Below are 23,149 nucleotides of genomic sequence, written 5' to 3'. Positions count from 1 at the left end.
TGAGGGAACGCATATTAATGTTAAAAAACCTCATAAAGTGAAATGTTCATGCCATGGGACCTTTAATCATTTATCTCAGGTTGAACTGAATCACAGCACCAGCTTTTTTCTTTTGTTATTAAGATACCAAAAATATGCTTAGACCATGTGTAATTTTCATTGCTTAACTGGTGTTTCCATTGGATGCATGTAAAGTGTGTTGAATGAAATAAAAATGGTTTGAAAAAGACAGAAAAAGAAGGGTTAATATTTGAACTTTGAGATTGTCTGCGAAGAAGCTTTTCACAGAGCAGAAAGTGTTCAGGAGGAAAGCATGTATGAATCTGTGTAGATGAGGGCTGATATAATGTGTCGTTTTACAGTGCAGAAGTCAGTGACAACATTGCAGTAAATTATACAAAGTTCATACTTTCAACTGTTCAAATAAGTCATTATTATTGTGAGTCATGTTAAGTATATATGAATATGTCATTTGAAACCTAACGTTTTTAAGATGTTGTAATATCCGATTTCCTTACTCACAGGATATGAGCAGTGGCAAACTGTTTTAGTCATGGGAGTCATGTGATATCTAGCAGTTCTGCCACCAAATGAAGTGAACTGCAAGTCCTCTTTCTTTCATACTACTGCAGCTAGGTGGTTTGTTGCAGCTCTGCTAAAAATAACTAATTTCCTCATTTCACTCTGGAATCACAACTTCATTTTGTCTTATTTTATAGCCATGGGCTCATTTGGTAAGAAAACATTTTACTGAACTTTATATTTGACTGATAAAGCACAGCTCTGTAGATGTCTTTAATTGTTACTTGTAATGAAAAAACTGAACTGTGTATGGGGCACGTTTCCGGCATGAAGTTGAAATAGGGAAGTTGCTTTTAAAGACATTGAATGCTTTGTAAAAACGTTATAAGTATATGATTAAGACAACTGAAAATGAACAGCGTTATGTGTTTGCAAATCCAGGGAGCTAGTTTCTGTCTGTGAATATGCTGACCGCCAACATGTTACTGACCGTCTTCTTTGTTTCAGGTGAGCTGGGTGTTACTTGAATCATTTACAATCTTCATTTAGAAGAAAAAAAATCCCAGAGCAGATGGTTAGTTATTTTGTTCACATTCTGACTGTAAAGTGAAATGTTTTATGAGGAAATTGTTAACAAGACAGTGAAGAAAGACCAGCATGCAACATTCTGCTGCTTGTTTATCATGAATGTTTTCTTCCTACAGATTTTCTTTCACATTTTGTAAATCGTGAAACTGATTTTACAGGTGCTTGGGCTACTTGTTCGAAGCCAGCTGGCCTATTCATTACTGCACCAAAGAACATGGAAGCACTGAGTGGATCTTGTCTGCTAATCCCATGTCACTTTAGTGCTAAACCAGATCAGGAATTCAACAGCACAAGAACAACCTTCGGAGGGTGGATTAAAAATGACTCCAGATTTGGCATCAATAGAAATAATGTTATTTTCAACAGTAGACATTTACCACCTATCCAGTGAGTATTACTGGAGACCTGAGTCAGAAACAATGCACCACCTTGTTTTCCAGTTTAATCACAAGTTACACTGACACATACTTCTTCAGAATTGAAAACGACATTCACGGCAACAGCTTCTTGTAATTCTCTTCAAATAACAGTTCAATGTAAGGTTTGGTTGTATTAGTATGTTTATAATGCTGTTGCAGCTGTTGCTTAGACAGCAAACACCATGACCCATATCTTTATTGTGAAATGTTACAGAAACCAGCCTGTGATCAGTCAGGATGTTCCAAATGTTCTAATAACTGAAACCTGCTGCTAAGAAATGTTCCTTATTACATATTACAATCTACATATTGAACTACATATGTCATATTTTTAGCATTGCTATTTAAAAGAATGCATCTTCATTTCAACAGACTTCAAAAAGGGAAGTCTCGTGGTATAAAATAGAAGCCTTTATTGTCATTGCAGCTTTACAACTAAATTTGCTGTGCAGCTCCTGAAATGGTACATTAACATTTTCACACATGCATGCGCACATTTCCTCATTTGTATAGAAAATACTGCTCCAGTTGATAAACTCTGTGGAGTGGAGTATTGTGATGATGTTGGGGTAGTAATTTATTTATTTATTTATAAGTGGATTAAAAAATCTATATATCACTATCTATATCACTATAAGCTGCTCAGTTTCCACTCCCTGTCCACACTCCCTCCTAAACTCACCTGGACTCTCCAACAAGACCCTCACAACAACAAAGAGGAGAACACAGATCGGACATTCACAACTAAAATCCAGAAGACCTTCACTCTGTCAGACACACAGGATAGATTCAACATCAGCTGTGCTGCCACATATCCTGTGAATGAAGGAAGAGAAGTCAAGACAGCAGAGGAGAGAAAGACTCTCAGTGTTTCATGTAAGACCACCAGTGTTTGTTATTGGATCCTGTCAGCACATCATGTGCTGATTTTAATGAATAAGGTTAATTTCCCTCAGATGCTCCCAGAACACCTCAGTGTCCATCAGTCCCTCAGGTTTGGTGTCAGCAGGTAGCTGGGTGAACCTGACCTGCTCCAGCAGAGCCAAGCCTCCCGCCAGCTTCAGCTGGTTCAACAACAGCAAAGATGGAGCCATCCATGTAGCTGAAGGAGACTTTTACAGCTTCAATGTCACTGATGTCACTGATAGATTTTATTACTGTGTGGCCACAAACAATCTTGGTAATGAAACATCATCAACAATCCGTCTGAATATTAAAGGTAAAAACGGAACTGGATTGATTCGCTTACTTTAAAAATGGGAACTTCTGCTACATGAGTTTGGTTACATGCCTTCTTTTAGTGGTCACTTATATTTGGTTTGGTTCTATAAGCCGAATCACCTGATCGATCTCTACAATTGGGGCCAGTTATTGGAGGAATCATTGTGATCATCGTTCTCATCTCCCTGGGTGTCTGTGTTTGGTAAGTATCTCAAATGAAAGCAGCTAATGGGATTCTTAGTTGGTTGAAGGCACAGACGATGAAGTGATCTGTTGGCGTTTACACCTCTGTGCCAGCATGTCAACAACTCCACCTTACATCTGATTGTTGTAGCAGGTAAGTTACCCACACTGCATCAGAAGGATAGAGGATATTTTTAGTGCCTTCCAAAACTGTTGCGTTAAAGATTCACATTCTCTGATCTGCCACCTTCATGGTTTCAGTTTGGTTTGGTTTAGCCTATGCAATTAAACCTCTTCTCTTCCTCCTCCTTCTCTTTGGAAAATAGAGATTAGAGAAAGATTGAGGTCATGGTTAAAAGACTTTGATGGCTTCCTTACCTTCAATTCTTGATCAGCACTTCCTTGGTCCATGCCACTTTAGATTCCTCCTATTTATAAATAATATATTTAAAAGAAGTTGTAGCTTTTTCATGTGCCTGTAGCGTGTAATGCTGCTCGCTATTAGTTGTCTGTCTATTCATGTATTATGGTTTTCTAGGATCCTGGAAATTAATAGCCTCTGCCACAGTCCCTGCTATTTCTCTCGCCATCATATTCATCTCTCTCTTCTTATGGATCATGTGAGCAGATCTGTTTCATAATTGTTCATAAAGTTATTCAACATGTTTTCATTTTAGCAGTGGGTTTAGCACATTAGTTTAACTTTTTAAAATGAATTCTCCTGACCAGAAAGAAGAGATCCTCCAAGCAACCGTCTGAGCCTGGAGAGAGACCAGACAACAGGGAACAGGTGAGGAAGTAGACTTTAAAATACTCCACTGCAAAAGAAAACACATTCAGGCTCTAAGGTTAAGCGGAGACTGCTTGTCAAGTCAAATTTATTTATATAGCCATAATAACAGAAAAAAATAACCTTAGGAAGAGCCAGTGAGGAGGGATCGCTCTCCCTGGACGAACATATGTGCAATAGATACACTAGCTACAATGCTCTACTCCCTGGTTTGTAACTCAACTTAAAAAAATTAATTCGACAAGCAAAACCTTTTGGTCCACCTTTCATTACCAAAATTCATTGTTTTCTTTCTTTTACATCTTTAACGAACCTCCGACATAATACAATACATCACAAACTTTGCTACCTTAGTTGGAGAGTTTAATTCCTTTGCCTAGATCTTTATCATGCAGCATGCAGTTAAAAGAAGAATATTTGAACTCCAAATATAAATAATAATGTAAAATAATGGCTGTCTTTAACAGTTGTTGATGTGCCCCTGTAATTGAGAAAAGCAAAGTATTTCTTTTTTTCCTTTTGCATTTTAGCCCAAACATGAATGCAAAGCAGATATTTTTTTTTCTTTTTGAAAAATGACATTACTCTATTAATGCTGTGTTACTAATGGAATTTGAAATGTCTCCCTCTTGAGAGATGCAGCACACATACAGTAGTCGCCAAAATGACATCCAAATATTTGGCTTTGAGTAAAATCCTACCTACTGCATCTATAAGTCCCATTAGACTTCATTTCTTTCTGTCAGAGGGCCATCTACCCATGTAAAATAAATAATGAATCTACCCACTCACCTCTACCTCTCTCACCTGCACACAGCTCCTCTCACTGTAGTAGCAACAGTAGCCTTCTGTTACAATTATACCCAACGTTACTGTTATTGATGTTGAGCAGCATCAATGCTAATTTTCTGTGCTAATTAGTCTCTTACACAAAAACAAACTCGCACTGAGTAGTTTAAGGAGCCTGGGAGATATATATATATATATAGGCTACACAGTATTATTTGATTTTATATGTTTAGGCCTATGTTATATTCTATCCTTATATTTTAACTCGTGCACTGTATGTCTCGTATTTTCATTTCTTTACTTTGTGACTTTCTTTTCATAGAATATATTTAATGAGCTTTGTTGGAAGGAGCCTGAGATTTTCATTACCAACAACTGCTTCTCTGTTATTTTTGTTCATATGACAATAAATAACTTGAATCTTAAATATGGTAAAAAAAAAAATAAACAGACGCATGAAACACAAATGTTGACTCTACTTTAATTGTTTTTTTCTTAAAATATACATACAGTATGCACTGTGGCATGCTGATACATTTATGTGTCAGATAAAGGCTTGCTTCACCCAAATTACAAAACAAAGGAAAAACCCCTAGTGGTATTTGACTATGCAGGTGGACAAGTAAAAAAAATGTCTGTGGTTAGATACCAGGGGTTGGTGAGAAAATGTCTTTTTGTAATTTGGGTGTCTGTCCTGAAGAATGCACAATATTTCTAACCATAGCTATCTGCTTAAACAAAGTGCATAGAAAAATAATAAATAACAGACCACAGATCAATGTTGAGTTCATTTGTTGACCGTGCTGTACAGTGCAAATACATCCTCCCCATCGTCTTGACGTCTTGTCCTGTGAAGGGAGAAGTAAAACATTCATACTGACAGTTTCTAACTCAATGTGTATTTATTTATTTTATAAATTGAATAGTGATTAACATTTTGATGTGAGAGGAGCTGCTCACCCTGGGGCGCTACTGCCATTCTCCGTTTTGACAGTGGTGTAATCAACATCATCGTCCTGCTCCTCTGTTTGCCTGCGGGGCTGAGGTGGCCTGATGTTGGAGTAGAGAGCGTCTCCCTGGTTCTGAGGGAAGCAGATGCTGGAGTAGTTAAGGTCATCTTCCTGTTCTGCTGGTTGTCTCTGTGTTGCAGCTGGACCCATGTTTATCTGACGGGACAAACACAACTCAAGCATAACTACACTTGTATTGCCATGTTCTACAAAATGACCTTACAGATGCATGTATTCCACCTGAAGGGATCACATAGAAATGAATATAAAACCTTCTCGAGATTTAGCTGCCCTATGCTCTTTTTTGTGAAACTAGTTTTCTGATGTTGCAGTTCCTACTGCTCACCAGCAGAGGTCTCTTATACTCAAAGACAACTTGATGTTCATCAATTTAACTGGTGAACCTTGTGCCACCACTATTTAAATAACACTACATTTTAGATTTAGATCACACATACATCATTTAAAGTGCTCATATTATGCTTTTTGGCTTTTTCCCTTTCCTTTATTATGTTATATATCTTTTTGTGCATGTTATTGGTTTACAAAGTGAAAAAGCCCAAAGTCCACCCCAAAGGGACTTACCATCTCCAACAGAAAACACTGTTCACAAACTGCTCCAAACAGCTCTGTTGTAGTCCAGCCTTTACTTCTGAGACAAACGTGGTCACTTTGTAACACACGTTATAATGCTCACCTAGCTGCTAGCATGGCACACCCTCATACTCTGCAACTGACTGGCTAGCAGTACTTACTGCACATGTGCGACTCCCAACCAGTGTTGGGGAAGTTACTTTTAAAAAGTAGTGTTTTCTCGTTACTCGTTACTTCTTAAAAAAGTAATCTGTTACTTTACTTAGTTACCCCCTATGGAAAGTAACTTTTTACTTTACTCGTTACTTTTACGTTACTTTTAAAAGCAGGGGTCTCTGGCAGAGACTGAAGTTAATTATACAAAAACTATCTTTGACTATAAAGCCAATCTCTGGTTTATCAGTGAAGTGTCTGAACTACACTGCAGACTGGATTCTCTACTCACAGAGTGACGGCTGATTCATTATGAAGGAGTCCAGCGCGGGTTGAATGCACATCGGCAGGTCATCGGCGTTACACGGTGTTAGTGTATACTATGTAATGTCTGTATCGACTTGTACCGGTCACGCAGCCACGATGGTCGTAGACACATGCAGCCTCTTTTCTGGAAATCCTTGCGTGTCTGTGCAACCGACACAAGTCCACAGTGGTCCGCTGCGTGTATGTATGAGGCCATCTCCACCGCGTCCATCTGTGAGGTTGTCAGCTTTGTGTCTGCCTGACTCAGAGTGCCATCTAGCAAAAAGCTACGAAGCTTAAGACGCTCTCAAAAGTTAGCTTTCGCTCTGCTACCAGCCTCTGTCACATCCCGTGTGGAGCTTGTGAGCACGCAGCTGAGAAGGCAGTGTCGCTGTCAAATCTGTCCCTGGGAAAAGTAACGTTGCGCCGAATTGAAAAATGTTACCAAATTTTCAGTAGAAGCGCGTTACACTACTTTTTACCCGAAAAAGTAGTTACGTTACTGTAACACTGCTCCCAACAAAGATGGAACAGAAGTGTGATGTCTCACTCTGTAGCTAAAACAGAGAGCTCAACACACAGGGTGAAAAGAGGAGCTGCAGCAATGTGCAGTACAACAAATATATGGTGTTTTGACTCACAAGAGATAAGTGACCCTAACCCTTTTTGGATAAACTAACTATCCTTTGGGAAATAACACCCAGCACTGAGAAGTTAGAATAAAGAGGAAAATAAAGCACTTTTCAGATGAGCTTGTTGTTCTCACCTGTGCTCTGTTGTCAGGTCTCTCTCCACCATTAGACTGTTGTGTGACCGTCTTATGTTTTCTTCTAGATAGGGGAATGAGCAATTGACTGAATTAACTAATACATTCAGGGAGCAGATGCATTACTGAACATGATCATAGTGACACCGAACTTCTCACCTGATCCACAGGAAGGCAGCGGGGAGTAGGATAACCAGGAGAACAGCTGTGATTGTTCCTGTAGCTGCTGATTTCCATGCACCTGGATAATCAGAAGGAAATACTGACAATGTATCAGAGATATACAGAACGTTGGAGTAGTTACATCTTGAAACATCTAGAAGCATTTTCACACTCATCAAACCATTCAGTGACCCCTTGTGCCCTGTATGAAAACACATACATTTACCATGTTTCTTCACTCATGAAATGAGGTCAGTGGTGGAAGAAGTATTCAGATCCTTTACTTAGGTAAAAGTACTAATACCACACTGTAAAAATACTCTGTTACAATTTAAAGTCCTGCATTGAAAATGTTGATTAAGTAAATGTATGTAAGTATCATCAGGAAAACATACCTAAGTATTAAAAGTAAAAGTACTCAATACAGAAAAATCCTCACATTTTAGAAACTGGAAACGATCCAAACAGTGTGTTTAACCGATTAATCATTTCAGCTGGACTTGTAGGCCGTTATATTTTTGGGTATTTTAATTGATAATAAAATCTCATATTTTATAAACTACGTGTGTTTTGTGTGCAAACATCTTTATTGATAAGGTAACTAGTAACTAAAGCTGTCAGATTAATGTATTGGAGTAAAAAGTACAATATTTCCCTCTGAAATGTAGTGAAGTAGAAGTAGAAAGTGGCATGAAAAGAAAAGACAAGTACCTAAAGTTTGTAAGTTTGTGAGAATTCCGGCCGATTTCTACCTGAATCTTGATCGCTAGTACTGTCGATAGGAAAGAAAACGACCAAAATCGGTGGAGTGGACTGGAGTTGCTGCAGCTAATGGCCAGAGCTCCCAGTTAGCTAAAATGCCAGTTGTGGGGGCATATTCTAAAGAGTGCCTTTGTGCCTCTTAACAGACACAAAATGCAATTAAAATGTCTCTGCAACATGAACAGGGCCCTTACATGACAACAAGATGCGTTTTCAACTCAGACATTGTGAAGAAACCATTTAAATTCAAAGTTTGTACTCTCACCTACCTCTTTTTCCATCGGTCGCTTCACCGAAAGCCCAGAAGAGTTGATCCCGGAGGTCATGCCTTCGCGACGAAAACTTGAAGTTTATTTCCCCCTCAAAAATAGGTAATTGAGCACTAGTGGTTATGAACATATCAGTGACTATGTAACTACATGGAAACGGTCCAAATGATGCGATCAAGATTCAGGTAAAAATCGGCCGGAATTCTCCTACTACAGTACTTGAGTATGTACTTAGTTACATTCCACCACTGATTGAGGTTTTTGTCACCCACCTGTAACTGTTACGTGTGTGTACTTTGTGTGTTACACACCACCTGTAACTATTGTGGGATCCAAATAAATTCAGATGTAAAGAGATGTATGTATGTGAACGCACATAACTTACCTGCTACAACAATCAGATGTAAGGTGGAGTTCTGACGTCCTCTTCTGTTCTGGGCTTCACAGTAATAATTCCCACTGTGTTCAGCTCTGAAGTCAGTGATGGTGAAGATCTGTCCTGATGCTTTTGGTGAGTCTTCATTCTCCTTATACCAGGTGTAGTTAGCTGCTGGGTTAGCATCACTGCTACAGGTCAGATTCACTGAACTGCCCTCCACTATCTCAGCAGAGGGACTCACTGACACAGAGGGAAGCTTTGGACCATCTGGAGGAGAAAATGTATGAACTCATTAACATTTGTGTGCAGACCTGATTCTAGGGAAAGGCTCTCTGTGTGTCAGATACAATGTTAACATGCATGCATGTACGGCGGTGGTGAGGTGCAAAACAGAAACCTTTTTCGTAAACATAGTATGAGAAGACAACAAGTCCTCCAACCATACGACGATATGGGTCGTTTGTTACTACCCTCTAATACGACCCACGGGACCGTTTTCCATCCTCTTATCTAAACCAGAGAATGTCAGTTGTGGATTTAAAATTTTTTGGTTAAGTTTAGGCACAAACACTGCTTGGTTATGCTTAGGCCCCAAAACTAGAAAAAAATTGTGGTTTGGGTTAAAATCAGACATTACTTCACTTCCTGGTACGCACATGACTGAATGTGACATTGTATAGATAAAAAAACCTCACGTTTACTTTAATTCTCAAGGTTGGACAGGCCTGTGTGTACGACTGATTTAGTGAGACACAAATAAGACAGAAATGCTAACTGTAAATGTATGTTACTACAGCTTTCACAACTGTTGTGGGATTTTGAACTTGGGGTACTCAGAGGTTGTCCGAGTTCTAAGCTCAGAAATCCGAGGTCAGGCGTGTTTCCGACTTCCAACTTGGAAAATCCAACTTCCAAGTACAAATGGAACGCACTATTATACTTTGTTCCTGTCATAACTACTGCGCCCACTAGAGGGCGCCGTCACTATTAATGTCGTTCGTAATTGATGCTGGAACAAATGACCCATGGGAGCGTTTTTCTGGGGAGGACAGTCTCTTCTGTCAACATTTTGATCTTTGTTTCACTGTTACAGATGTTCACTAGCTAAATGAATTGTATCTGATGCACAGGTGATCACAACCACTGCTCTGTGTGAAGGGGGTAACTGCAAACTTTCTACAACAAATCATAAAGTCTTCAGCTGGTAGGCCTGTTTAAGTGTTGCTTCTTTGTAACATGACATGTTTTTGCAAGCCACTGTCTCTTATTTTAAATAAACTGAATGTCTAAATGATTTGCCGATGTTTTGTTCTTACACTGGACATCTAAGACTAGAGACGTAGAGTTGGTCCGTCCAAACTGATTCTCAGACTTGCACTGGTAGTTGCCTCTGTCCTCAGAGCTGATGGAGGGGAAATGATAGATGCTCTCTGGTCCCTGAAGCAGTTGTTGGTTCTCCTTGTACCAGGTGTAGTTAGCTGCTGGGTTAGCATCACTGCTACAGGTCAGATTCACTGAACTGCCCTCCACTATCTCAGCAGAGGGACTCACTGACACAGAGGGAAGCTTTGGACCATCTGGAAAATATATTAACATGGATTTTTATGAATTCAGGTGTGTTGCAGCTTCTGAAACTTTGGAAAAGGTGAATAAGATTTTTTGCAAATGGCAAATAAAAATCTTGAATAAGATGGTTTGAACAGTTTAGTTTATGAAGTGTATATGATTACCAATAGTGATTAAAACGGCCTCTGTGACATCTACTGGAGCTGCTCAGTGAACTACAGCTGAAAGCTGTGATTGTGAAGAAAGCATTATCTGCTAAACCTGTCTTTTGTTAATTAAATGCAACACATTTATATGTTTTTACTCACAATTCACATTAATAAATACTGCTTCAGATGTCCTCCTCCCGAGCTCATTCTGAGCTGTACAGTAATACTGTCCAGAGTCAGAGGACTGGATGGAGCTGAAGACGAGCTGTGGTTCTTCACTGAGCAGTGTTTGGTTCTCCTTGTACCAGGTGTATTTAGCTGCTGGGTTAGCATCACTGCTACAGGTCAGAGTCACTGAATCATTCTTCATAATGTCACCAGGGGGAGTCCTCAACACAGAGAAAAGCTTCGGAGCATCTGGAGGAGATGATATGACCAAACATTAATATGAGAGTGTTCATCACCCACTTTCATACAATACACTAGAATTACTGCCTTGTGGTCATATTCCTACGCCAACCAGTGCAGTTGTTGCAGTTTACATCCATATCTGACCAGACTCACATATGTAGTGAAGACACATCAGGCAGATTTGTGTCACAAGTTTACTGTCCAACCAAATGTCTCCCCCTTTGCTCCTGAGTCACGCCGTTGAATAACGACCAGAAAAGCATTTTTACAGAACATTATGTCACAGTGAAGTTGACCTTTGACCTTTTGGATATTACATGTCATCACTTCATCAGTATGACCTATTAGACATTTGTGTAAATTGTTTTCATGATTAGCCAGGCCCCCAGGAAGTGCGCTCAGACTTGCAGCCAATTTTGTCTAGTGGCCACTCACAGCATTGCAACGGAATATCCTCCTACCCAAAATAGATTTTCCCTATAGGCTAGCATTGTAAAAGAGATGTTTGTAAAACTGTTGACAGGACACCTTGAACTGCAAACAAGGTTGGTTATGACTCTTTCTATTCAGAATTTTTAACCCACGGACATTTTATATTTGACGTCAAAGTCTTTCAGCCGAGCAGGTCATTTGTATGGGAGAAACACTACAGCACATATTCAGTGGGCCATATCATGGAAGTAAACCCGGAAGTTTAGATTTTTTTTTGCATATGCGCCAGTCGAGCAACTCCATTGAAGTGAATAGGCGCCATTTTGGAATCCAGTATTCAGTTAGTTAGGCAATTCTATTTTATTCATTTATTTATTTTGAGATTCTTTTTTGGGGCATTTTTAGGCGTTTCTTTCCACAGGACAGATGAAGACATGAAAGGAGAGAGAGAGGGGGAATGACATTCAGCAAAGAGCCGCAGGTCGGAGTCGAACCTGTGGCCGCTGCGTCGAGGAGTAAATCTCTACACATGTGCGGCCGCACTACCAACTGAGCTAACCCGGCCATAAGTGTGGGAATTCTTGAGTTATAGCTAAAAAAATGTTTGGTGAGGTCACAGTGACCTTTGACCTCCAAAATCTGATCAGTTCATCCTTGAGTCCAGGTGGACGTTTGTGCCAAATTTGAAAGAATTTCTCCCACGGGGTTTCTGAGATATTGTGTTACAAGAATGGGACAGACAGACAGATCCAACCCTGTCGTCGGAGCAGATGCACAAAAAAGCATTTACTTACATCCGTGTGGTGTGGGCTATTTGTTTACATCACTGCCCCTGCTGACACATTATTGGAGCATTATTGCCACCAAGTGTCACTGAGAAACCAGCATGCATGTGGGTCTTTGTGTTACAATTTGTGTCTGATTTTCACCTTTGTCTTTTTTGTCACTTGGTGGCATTGTTTCTGTAAAAATATTGATTATAGCTGCTTTAAACTTTCCACCAGGTGACATTTTGTTTGTGAAAGAGAAGAGTAAACTCACACACTGGAGTAGAGCGGTATCTCTGGTAAGAACAGGAATAGCTGTCTGCAGGATCAACGTGACCTCCGTAAGAAGGAGATGTTTCTCCCTGAATCATTATTTCATTCTTGTACCAAAGGAAGGAAGAGCGGTCAGTAAGACAGCTGCTGTGACAAATCAGCTTTGGACCAGTCGAAGACCAGATCACCTGCACCTGCAGATCTGGATCTGTGAACAAGGAACACCAATGTCATATACAATTATCCCATGCACAATCTACCACTTTATATGTACACATTGATCTCTTATCTAACCAGGTAAATGATCTTTGTATGTAAAAACATACACATACACAACAGCACACTAAACTACAACTAATCACAATTCTGTGCTTGGCTCATGTGCTTACACTCCATGTTTGGAGCATATTTACTTCTTATTTAATACTTTCCCTTGTGTTAAACTTCACTTTTAACTAACCAGGCATATATCAAAATTATCATTTTCAAAATATATATGAGCACATAATCTTCTTGAGTAATACATATATTTAACATAACAATAAAGTGTATTGATCAGTACCTGTGACAGTCAGAGTTGTTCCAGGTAAACTACTCCTCCATTCAAAGTTTGGTGTTATGAACTTGAAGTGATACTCAGCTGAGTCTCTCTCTCTCAGGTCAGAGATTCTCAGAGTGGAGCGTCCTCTCTCTGTTTCTACATGAACACGACCTGTATACTGGGAGTCTGTACTAAGGTCTTCAGGCTGGGAAGGATTCTGCCAACGACGACTACGTTCAGGACTGAACCAGAATGTTGATTTGATAGATTTAAGACTTTTGTAAGTGCAAGAAATGTCCACTGAAGAACCTGTGAAGGCGCAGACGCTTCTGTCAGTGTACGTCACTGTGTTGCATGAATGTCCATGGCCACCTGAAATATTCAATATGTTTTATTGTTATTATGACAACTAAAGTATTTACTGCAGTAATACACAGCTGGTTGTATTGCTGTGTACAGGATCATTTATGTAAAAGACATACGAAGAGATAGTACAAATCATTAGCTAAAAGTTCAAAACAGCGTAATGTTAGTGGAAGACTGTGGAGTTAACTCACACACTGAAGGAGAGGGGACATCCTTATATGCATTAAGGGCGCAGGAATAGCTGTCAGTAGGATAAACGTAGTCTGAATAAGAAGATGTTTCTTTATTTATATTCTCTCCATTCTTGTACCAGATGTAGGAAGAATGATCAGGGAGACGACAACTGTTGTGACACTTCAGCTTTGCCCATGTACAGGTTTCAGAAAGGCATGATGTTGATCCACTTATCTGCACCTGGAGACCTGGATTCATAAAGAAACAGAAATATCATTTTAGACTGAACTGTCAAAGTAGACACAGAGATAACTGAGACACAGAGGTTGACAGTAGTGCTTCCTAAATGTTGAGCATTTGGAGCAAACTTACAGTTTCCAACAACAAAGTTACCTGTGACAGACAAAGTGACTCCAGGTAAACCAGAATATTTTACATCTTGGTTTGTTATGAACCTGAACTTGTACTCAGCTGAGTCGCTCTCTCTCAGGTCTGAGATTCTCAGAGTGCAGCTCTTCTCATGACACCTGTACTGCACACGACCTGAATACTTTGAGTCTGTTCTCAGATCCACAGGCTCTTTATCCTGCAACTTAGTGAACCAGAATGTTCTCTCAACTGTAGCATTTATTCTGGATGGATATCTGTAGCTGCAGTGTATTTCCACCGTTGATCCTTTTACAGCACAGATCTGAGTAGAGGTGTAAGTCACTCCCCAGCCATTCTGACCCTGTATCACTGTAACACAGAGAACATCAGGAAGCACAATCAGACTCAGACATAGACAGTTAAAGTAAAAAATGGACCAACAGATCCCGTTGCTCTGGACGGAGACCAGTGAAGGATATTAGAAGCACTTTTCCGGTGAGCGCTGAGCGTTACTGAGCAGCCTCCAACTGAGAGAGACGACGTAAATGTGATGTGAGCAACTTGTCTGAAAGTTGTAAGTCTTCGAGTAGCTTTTTGGCCTAGCAAACTTTGTAGTTTTTTTCACATGCTGTTGCAACAACTAGTAACGTTAGAAAAACTCCAACACCACACTGGATCTAGCTAGACCGGAAACAAAACAACAGGCACCCTGCACACACTTGTTTGGGCTTTGCGAGCCGGCCAAAGAGTAGTAGGCTAACGTTACGTTTTGAGTGGATGGCGAGCGCGAGACGCCGAAATGGATGCCAATAAGATTCTGAATGGAAAGTTTACTTTTAAAAATTTGCCAAATGGTTCCATTGACAAGACCAAAGTGATCTGTGTGTTTTGTTGTTGTGAACTGAGCTATCATCGCAGCACGTCCAGTCTGAAATACCACTTGATGGCCAAGCACACAGCTGATGCAAATTCTCCGCCCCATCGTCAAGAAAAAATATTGGGACAAAAAGAAATCAAGGGACATTTAGAATAGATAAAAATGTGCGATTAATTGAGAGTTAACTATGGCATTAATGCAATTAATCGCGATTAAATATTTGAATCGTTTCACAGCACAACATTTTTTTTTTTCTTAGTTAGCGTTAATTAGTGAAGCAAAAATCTTTTTAAGGCAGGCCTTTAATAATTCCAATATAATCCCATCTGCTGCGATATTGAACGCTCTGGACACTCCTTTGGCGTCATTTCCACCACCCAAACCAACCTCTTTTTGCGGATTTTAGGTAAACCTATAGATATGTTAGAACAGGTTTACAAAACCTTCTTCAAATGATTTTACTTTAGAATGAGACAAATACTTTTTTACACGCCCCCCCTGCCATTGAAGATGAGAATTACACAAATCCCCCGGGCCCACCCCCTATCACATCACATTTACCAAGCTCCATAATATCTTCGGAGGCTCCACATTATTTGTTTCAAGGCCAAACCCTTTCTCTACCCTTTAATCTTTGCTCCAATTAATTAGACCTTAGGGATCATTCAGTACCCCATGACAGTACTCGCCATTGAAGGAGGCGAGAGCTTCTTTTGGGTTTTGTTTTTTTTTTGTTTTTAGCAGTCTTGTGGCTGATTTTATTTTCCCAGGCTGGGATTTCCGGATAATCTGTTACCTGGGGTGGGGAGGGGGACGGGCGGGCCGGGGACCCTGGGGATTGGGGAACGTTCAGCCAGCTTGAACTTTTACAGCCCCACACTCTTCCCTCTGCCTAAGGCTTTTGTCATGGCTCAAAAGTGCTCTTGCTGCCTCGATCTGTTGTTGGAGCTGTGAATCTCGAAGGACATTGGCAGCAAAGTTCCTCTGGATTATCAGTGTGAACTCTTCCCAGATCACAGTGGGTGGGTGAGCCTCGCCTCCGATTGGCCTTTTCAGTTCACCAACGTACTTGTTTTCAAAGTGGAACTGACGGCTTGAGATAGAAATTCATTTGCGGTTCAACTCTCTGGAGTGGAAGGGAATTCCATGTAGTTGTTTTCCAAAACTTCGTATTCTGTTGACCAGTGTCTTTTTCTCAGTTGCGAGTGCACCTTTTGGATTGTCACCGTAAAATGACCTCTCTGATACAAACTGTGGCGAGTGGAATTTGGGTCAGACTAAAGTTGGGTTCCCAGTATTCTAGCTGTGTAGTTTATGAAAAAACAACAACATGTATTTGTCTCTGATTTTCAATCCAAGAGTTTATTGAATTCTATTCCATTCTATCTTGATTCTATTGTTGCTATCGTTATATACAGTGTTTATGTTTGACAAATATACAGTATGAATGTTCGATTTTTCTGACGATTCCTAAAATATTATGGCCAAAGAAGAAAGGCACATTTACGAATTTATGGAAAGGAAAAAAAAAAAAAAAAAAAAAACAAAAAAAGATGGATGTCGTTACACACAGAGCAGTTAAACCCAAGTCGTGTTATGCACCAGTTCTGTGTTGGGACGCATTTTCCTGTAACGCCAATTAACCATTGTGTGTCAAGCAAAACTACCTAAGATTTTAAGGATGTGCATTTACACAATAAATTTTTTTTTTTTTTTGGTTTTTGGACAGTTTTCAAACTGTCCAATACTTGTCATGTGGATTGAAAAAGCCGTTTTAGCCCCTTGCTCATGTTTATCTGACATATGTTAAAAGTTGTCGTAAGAAGGAAGTGAAAGTGAAATATGAGCTATCCGGTTCCCTCGATGCTGCTGCAACAGTGGAGACTTTGTACCCATTGTGGAAATTAATATAAAGGGGCTTTTACACGGTGGAGGAGAGAGCGGGAGCCACACTCACCGCGTAGTAGTCGCGTAGGAATACTCATACGCGGGATCGCGCTCTCCTATGTGAAGACAAATTCTTTCAAAAATGATTATGTATGCAAGTGGCCAATGTTTTCAGGTTTTTAGCTAGTCTATTTCATATCCTTCTGTTTGTAATGTTATAGGGGTAGATATGTAAAATATTGTAAAACTGCAGTATTATAAATACCATTTATCTAATGATGTTACTACGTTTTCTTGGTTGGATCATATTACTGAATATTTTTATTAATTTTAAATTAAAGATAAAATTAAGACAACTTTCTATTCTATAGAACTAGAAAAGCATTTCCTGCGGGAAATGGCGTGGGATTGGGAAATGGCGTTGGGGAATGCTGACTGATAGCTGAATTGCTAAAGCTAAAATGGTTTGAATCGCTTAAGCTTAAATCATAGAAGAAGAAAAGAAGGTGAATGAAGAGTAGTATGTTTAGTGAGACGAGTTGAAACAGTGGGGAAAACGTTGTATACGTATGAATTTATTAAAAAGTTAAAAGCTTATGCTAAAATGAAATGTTGGCTTCAAAAGTTGATGACAAAAGAAGTAGAAACATGTGAGGTTTGAGTATATTTCTAACTAGAATCAACCACAATGCAGAAATATGAAACAAATAGTACGAAAAACATTAAAGCTCAAAGCAACTACACTGTAACTAAAAAATCAGAAGAAAATTGTTAGAGTTGGAAGCTAAACTGCATTACCAACGCTGAAGATACTAAAATACATGTTTAGAAAAGCCTTGCTTGAGCTGAACTGTAACCAATACTGTCAAAGATGAAAGTGAAATTAAATACCTAAAAACGGCACCCACTGAAAGAAGAATACTTTGTATATTATCAGACAATGCATAGAACGAAAAAACAAAGCAATCTAAGCGATATGAGATGGAAAATATATATTATTTAAAAAGAATGCGAGCCTCACTGAACCAAAAGGAAAAAGAGGACAGAGACACAGAAGGAGAGAAGAGGAAGGAGAGACGACGAACCAGAGAAAGATAAAGAGCGGAGAGGAAAAAAAGAGCCAAAACTAAAATGAATAGCTGAAGCTAAAGCAAACTGGTTGAAACTTTCCCTAAATCAGTAATAAATCCTAAGAATACTTTTATAACAAAAAACAAAAAAAAAAAAAAAAAAAAAAAAAAAAAGTTGAAAAGTAAAGTAAGCGAATAACTTGAAAAAAAAGTGAACAAAACTAATACAAAAACAACCAATCAATCAGGGACACATACTGACTGAATGTATCACAGCGGGATTTCAAACCTTGATATCCCACACAAACAGCAAACCAACACAAAATCCACTACACTATCATCTGTATAGATGCTAAATGGTTCCTTAAGCACTTATAAAGCCTGTCTTTATCATTATAACCACACCACCTAATGCCTTAGAACTAAAAGAGACAGAGGTTGACGAGAGAGAACAGTTAGGTTCTTATTAGAAATGTAGGTGAAAGTATGGAGGGGCTGTGCATGAAAATTGGTGAGATGAAAATGTTGGGGAGCGGAAAATAAAACAGAAGAAGAAAAGGAAGAAAATTTGAAAGGATTTGAAGCATGTCTTCATTGACGCTACTGTTTTTTTTTAAAAAAAGTAGTTTTAAAAAGCCTAATATTTTCAACAGTAATAAATAAATAGAAAAAAAAAAAAAAAAAAAAAACAAAAAAAAAAAAAAAGTCCCCGTCATTAGCTGGAAAGATGGAATGAAAGAACTGGAACCTGAACATTTTAAACGATTGAATGGTTTAATAGGGAAGTTTATACAGAAGTTACAGAAGAGCCAAAAAACGAAAAAAAAAAAAAAAATAAAAAAAAAAAACGTACGGAAGAGGGTAAAATAAAAACTAAGGAAAAAACCAGAAACGACCAAAACAGACAGAGAAAGACAGACGAGAAGAGATAGAGGAGAAACAATCAGAGAGACTATGGACAGGACAGAGGAGGACGAGGAGGAGAGAGAGGGACTAGAGACAGGGAGAAAATATTGAAAACAGAAACAGACAGAGACAGACAGACAGGACAGAGAGAAACAAACAGACAGACAGGAGATAGAGAGGAGAAGAGAGACAGACAGAGAGGAGGACAGAGACAGGGAGAAAAAGGAGAGAAGAAACAGAAAACAGAAACACCAGGGACAAGACAGAGACAGAGATAGACAGCGAGAGGAGATGAGGAGAGTGGAGAGAAGAGAAGAGACAGACGAGAGAGACAGAGAGGGAGAGAGAGGGAGGGACGAGGGAGGAGGAGACAAGGACAGACAGACAGACACAGAACAGACGAGAAATAGGAGAGCGACACAGCCGGAGACAGACCGAAGACATTTAGACAGACAGAGGACGGACAGGACCGACAGAGAGAACGACAGAGGACAGAGGAGAGAGACAGAGAGAGGGGAGAGGGACAGAGAGGACAGAGACAGGACAGACAGACAGAGAAGAGCAGGCAGAGGAGAGACAGACAGCGGACAGAGAGGGACAGACAGAGACAGAGAACAGTCAGACAGGAAAGGGAGAAGTGGGAACAATACAAGATGTAGGAACTAATGTTCTATACTGCCTTGTAGTAGTATTCAAGTTGAGGTCTGTGAAAGGGTTTTGTATGGTACTGATGACCAAGGAGAGAAGGGAAAACACCCTTTGAAGTGGTCGTGGCAAATGAGGGGAATCTCTTTGATGATCGTAATCGGTTAACGACAGTGTCAACTGCTGAAACTGCCAGCTGTTGCCCAACGGAGCTATTCAAAACGGGACCACAGAGGCAAGGCTCTCAAAAATAAAGCCTTCTGAAGCTTAATAAAACGATAAGTTCATTGGGTGAAATGAAGTACAGCGTGGACCACCAGAGGCGACCTTTGTGAACGTAGAATTCAGGTTAAAAATTCATGTTGAAAAACTTAAAAATTGTCCAGCGATTTTTTAAAAAGTGGTTTCGCTCTGCGTTCGCTGGGAACTGTGGAGGGACGGTTTTTAATTTTTTAAATAGCAAGGGTGAAATGGATGGGCAGAAGAAAGGCAGATGTGAGGCAGATGTGGGGAACATTGTAATTTGGAAGCTCATCGAAGGGCCAGAAGGCCAGAAGTATTAAGGCGTATCGCATCATAACTGAGCACATTGGCTGAAACTAGACAAAAATACCTTACGTTTTTGATTGATAATTGTGGTTATGACAAGTTAGTAGATATCTGTGGGGCGCGGTGGTGAGCTGTTGGCGAAGCCAATTTATAGAGGGGACCAGACAAAGATTATGTATTCTAAGCATGCTCTTTCGTCACTTAACGAGACATCATCCAGACAGACGCAATACACATCACTAGAAATGCAGAAAAAGAAAAAAAGGAGAAGGAAAAAAAAAGAAAATCCTGAAAGGATCACTACACTCAACCGCTTTTCACCAAAAAACTGAAAAGATATCAAACTGAAAAAACGATAGAGACGGATATAAATGAATTCTGTGAAACATTTTAAATAGTGTGTTTTGGCGTCTGTGAGTTGAAAAGTAGAAGGAGCTGAAAAAATTCTGGGAGCGGAAGAAAAAGAAGAGAAAGAAGAAGATTTTAAGAAGGGATATTTGTTTGAGCATGCTCTCATGACTCAATGTTACAAAAAAGTTATAAACATAAAAAGCTTTAATATTTTTAAAAAAGTATTAAATAGTAGAAAAAAAAGTTGAAAGAAAGAAGCCATCATTAGCTGAACAGAGCTGCTGTTCTGAACATTTTTTTAAAAAGTTTGAATGGTTTTAATAGCTGGAAAATATGCAGAAGGTTACAGGAGCAAAAAAAAAACGTTAAGGAAGGAAGAGGGAAAAATAAAATAAAAGAAAAAAAATAAAATAAATTAAAAAGGAAAGAAAAAAACTAGAAAATGCTTTCTGCGGGGGAAGGGAAGGGAAAAAGGAAAAGGCGTGGGAATGCTTGAATTGCTAATAAAGCTAACGGGATAGGAATGCTTAAATCAGTAAGAAAGAAGAAGTTAAAGTCGTGGTTTAAAGTAGTGATAATAGTTGAAAAAGTGGAAACGTGTTTTTTTGTGATTGAGTTATGAATTTTATTCAAAAGTTGGAAAACACCACTATGTATATAAAAATAATTTTTACTTTATTTTACCGGAAATATTCATCAGTTAGGGAAGACCGTACAAAATGTTGTTGAGAAACCATTGATGAAAATCGAATAGGATACAAATTGTTTGATAAATCTCAAAATGCATTGTGCACTTACACCGCCTGAAAAAAACTTGTGAAAGTTGGAGATGAACATGCAACAGAAGTTGAAGAGTGAAATCATTTTGAAACACAGCTGAACGCTTCACTACTTGGTAATACTTTGGTCAAAAGTTGGAATGGTGGAAAGTTACGGTAAGGTAAATTCATTGGACTGAAAACTTATTATCAGCAATATACATTGCATATTTAACAAACAAAGCAGAGAGGAGAGAGACAGGAAAAAAAAAAGAGAGGAATGATTATAAAAGGAGAGGGAAAAACAAAAAAAAAAAAAAAAAAAACAAAAAAAAAAAAAAAAAAGATAAAAAAAGAGGGATATAAAGAATAGTAACATTTCAAGGCTCATATATGTCACGTGGTTAACACAATCTTGAGTGTGGAGTGAGTTTGAGGTATGGGTTTTAAAACTAAAAGTGTTCACCTCAGGCGCCATCTGATTGATGTACCTAGTGGATTGGAAGGAATTTGAAGCATGCTCCATGACTTCAATGTTTTAAAAAAAAAAGTGTTTAAAAAGCTTGTTAATATTTTAAAAAAAAAAAAAAAGTGTTATTTAATTAAAAAGCTAATATTTTTTTAAAAAAGTATAAAATAGTAGAAAAAAAAAAAAAAAAAAAAAAAAGTTGAAGAAAGAGACAAGGGATAATAAGTTTGAAGGAAGCAAGACAGAAGAAAAAAGTCCATGATTAGCGAAAGAGCGGAAACCCATTTTAAACGTTGACTGGTTTTTTTAATAGCTTCTGATGACCTGTATGCCAAAAGTAATAAAATAGTAGAAAAAAAAAGAAAAAAAAGAAAAACCACAAAAAAGTTTTTGAAGAAACAAGTGAAGAAAGTCCATAATTAGCTCTGAAAAGAGCGTGACATTTAAAAAGTTGAATGGTTTTTTTTAATAGCTGAACGTATGCAAAGTTACAGAGAGCCACAATGTTTACCCGAATGAGATAAAGATATAAGAACTAGACAGGGACAGAGAGAGAGAGGAGGAAGGAAAAATAGACAAGAGGAGGAGAGGGAAGGATGAGGAGGATATAGACAGACGACAGAACACCCGACCGACCAGGAGGAGAGGAGAGGAGAGAAGATGGAGAGAGAAACGAGAGGAAAACTAGACAGAGGGGATTAGGAGAGAGAGAATAAGAGAGGAATAGACACAAGAAAGAATAAAAATTAGTACAAGAGAGAGATAACAAGGACCGAGTAGAGGAAGAGGACAGAGAGAGAGAGAAGAAACATAGACAGACAGAGAGAAAGAGAGACGAGAGAGATAGAGAGAGAGAGAGAGAGAATAGAGAGATAGAGAAAGACAGCAAGATAGATAGAATCATAGACGAAGAGAAGAAGAGAGAGAAAGAGGACTAGAGAATAGCAGATATAGATCAAGAGAGACTAATAGACAAACAGAGGCAAAAGAAAAAGACAGACAGAATACACAGACAGAGAAGATGACAGACAGAAAGGATAAATAATAAGGAAATATACAGCAATTACACAGAGAGAGAGATAGGAAACAGACACAGAGAGCCGGATAGGAAAGAGAGAGGAAAAAGAGAGAGAGGAATAAAAATAGACCAGACGAGAGAGAGGAGAGAGGAGGAAGGAACAGACAGAGAGAAAGGATAGAGAATAGACGGAGAGAGAGAAAAAGGACAAAAATATACAGAAAAGGAAAAAAAAACAAAAATAATAGACACCAGCAGAGGAAAATAGAACAGACACAGAGAGATAGGAGAGAGCAGAGATAGAAAGGAGAATAGAAAAGAGAGGAGTAATAAACTAAGACAGACAGAAGAGAGAGAGGAGAGAGAAGAGAGAGAGAGAGAGAAAATAGATAAACTAGCAAAACAGAAAACAATAAATAGACAACAAAAGAGGATATAATCAAATAAAAAAAAAGAGGAAGAACGGGAATACCCAAAAACAAAAAAAAAAAAACAAAAAAACAATACAGAAAAACATAATCGAAAAAAACTAAAATAAAATATAAAAAAAAAATACATAGACAAAAAAAAAAATAGGACATAGAACAGACGAAAAACATAGAACACAGACGAGAGAGAGAGAGAATCAGAGAGAGAGAATAATAGACACAGAGAGAGA

The 23,149-nt window shown here is 38.7% G+C and overlaps 1 protein-coding gene across 1 annotated transcript; it reads right to left on the bottom strand.

The window, feature by feature from the left end:
* Window positions 1-5,452: 5,452 nt before the first annotated feature.
* On the bottom strand, window positions 5,453-14,363 carry LOC116036643 (B-cell receptor CD22-like). Its single transcript, XM_036000176.1, has 10 exons — window positions 13,986-14,363; window positions 13,610-13,840; window positions 13,074-13,424; window positions 12,513-12,719; window positions 10,788-11,045; window positions 10,230-10,490; window positions 8,920-9,180; window positions 7,501-7,582; window positions 7,342-7,405; window positions 5,453-5,678 (listed from the first exon to the last, which is right to left on the bottom strand). Exons 4-10 carry the CDS (start codon window positions 12,607-12,609, stop codon window positions 5,469-5,471), a joined length of 1,233 nt encoding a protein of 410 aa, XP_035856069.1. The 5' UTR covers window positions 12,610-12,719; window positions 13,074-13,424; window positions 13,610-13,840; window positions 13,986-14,363; the 3' UTR covers window positions 5,453-5,468.
* Window positions 14,364-23,149: the final 8,786 nt, after the last annotated feature.

The sequence above is a fragment of the Sander lucioperca genome, chromosome 4 (assembly GCF_008315115.2).
Source record: "Sander lucioperca isolate FBNREF2018 chromosome 4, SLUC_FBN_1.2, whole genome shotgun sequence".
Lineage (NCBI taxonomy): Eukaryota > Metazoa > Chordata > Actinopteri > Perciformes > Percidae > Sander > Sander lucioperca.
This window is presented reverse-complemented; position numbering and strand designations above follow the sequence as displayed.